The sequence below is a fragment of the Colobus angolensis genome, unplaced genomic scaffold (assembly GCF_000951035.1).
Source record: "Colobus angolensis palliatus isolate OR3802 unplaced genomic scaffold, Cang.pa_1.0 Scaffold60, whole genome shotgun sequence".
NCBI classification, from domain to species: domain Eukaryota; kingdom Metazoa; phylum Chordata; class Mammalia; order Primates; family Cercopithecidae; genus Colobus; species Colobus angolensis.
In genome coordinates, this window is record NW_012119599.1 from 1,610,356 (window position 1) to 1,610,899 (window position 544).

The window sequence follows — 544 nt, forward strand, 5'->3', positions numbered from 1 at the left end:
GCCTGTCACCCAGTCTTAAAACAAAAACTGCTCATGTTTCCAAAGAGTCTGTAGCATTTGCTGCTCCCCCCAGCAATTAGTGGCATTTCTAGTTTGAGCCTCAGTTGTACTGAAAAGTGGGGATGAAAAGGGCACCCACTCCAGGACAGTGTTGTGTGGATTTAAACAAGGTCTTGTGTGTACAAGGCTCAGAACAGAGCCGGGCACATAGGAGGTCTTCGGGTTGGAGCAGGTGGGTCTCAAACACTGGGTGTCCGTTTGCTGCCTCCCCCTCAGGTGTAGAGCAGACCAAACAGTGCAAGGAGGAGCCCAAGGAGGAGAAGGTGGTGAAGACGGAGAGTGTCCTGATCAAGCGGCGCCTGTCAGCCCAGGGCCAAGCCATCTCGGTGGTGGGCTCCCTGAGTTCCATGTCCCCTCTGGAGGAAGAGGCACCACAGGCCAAGAGGAGGCCAGAGCCCATTATCCCTGTCACTCAGCCCCGGTGAGTCCTCTTCTGGGTGCTAAGGCAAGACAGGAGCCCTGCCCTGAGGGTCAGATTCTCAGC

The 544-nt window shown here is 55.7% G+C and overlaps 1 protein-coding gene across 1 annotated transcript in view; it reads left to right on the plus strand.

Annotated features, from left to right (window-relative positions):
- SYMPK (symplekin) overlaps window positions 1-544 on the plus strand; it is a 55,323-nt gene that overhangs the window by 39,158 nt on the left and 15,621 nt on the right. Inside the window, 1 exon segment of the mRNA XM_011962972.1 lies at window positions 277-481. Coding sequence (XP_011818362.1) covers window positions 277-481 — 205 coding nt within the window.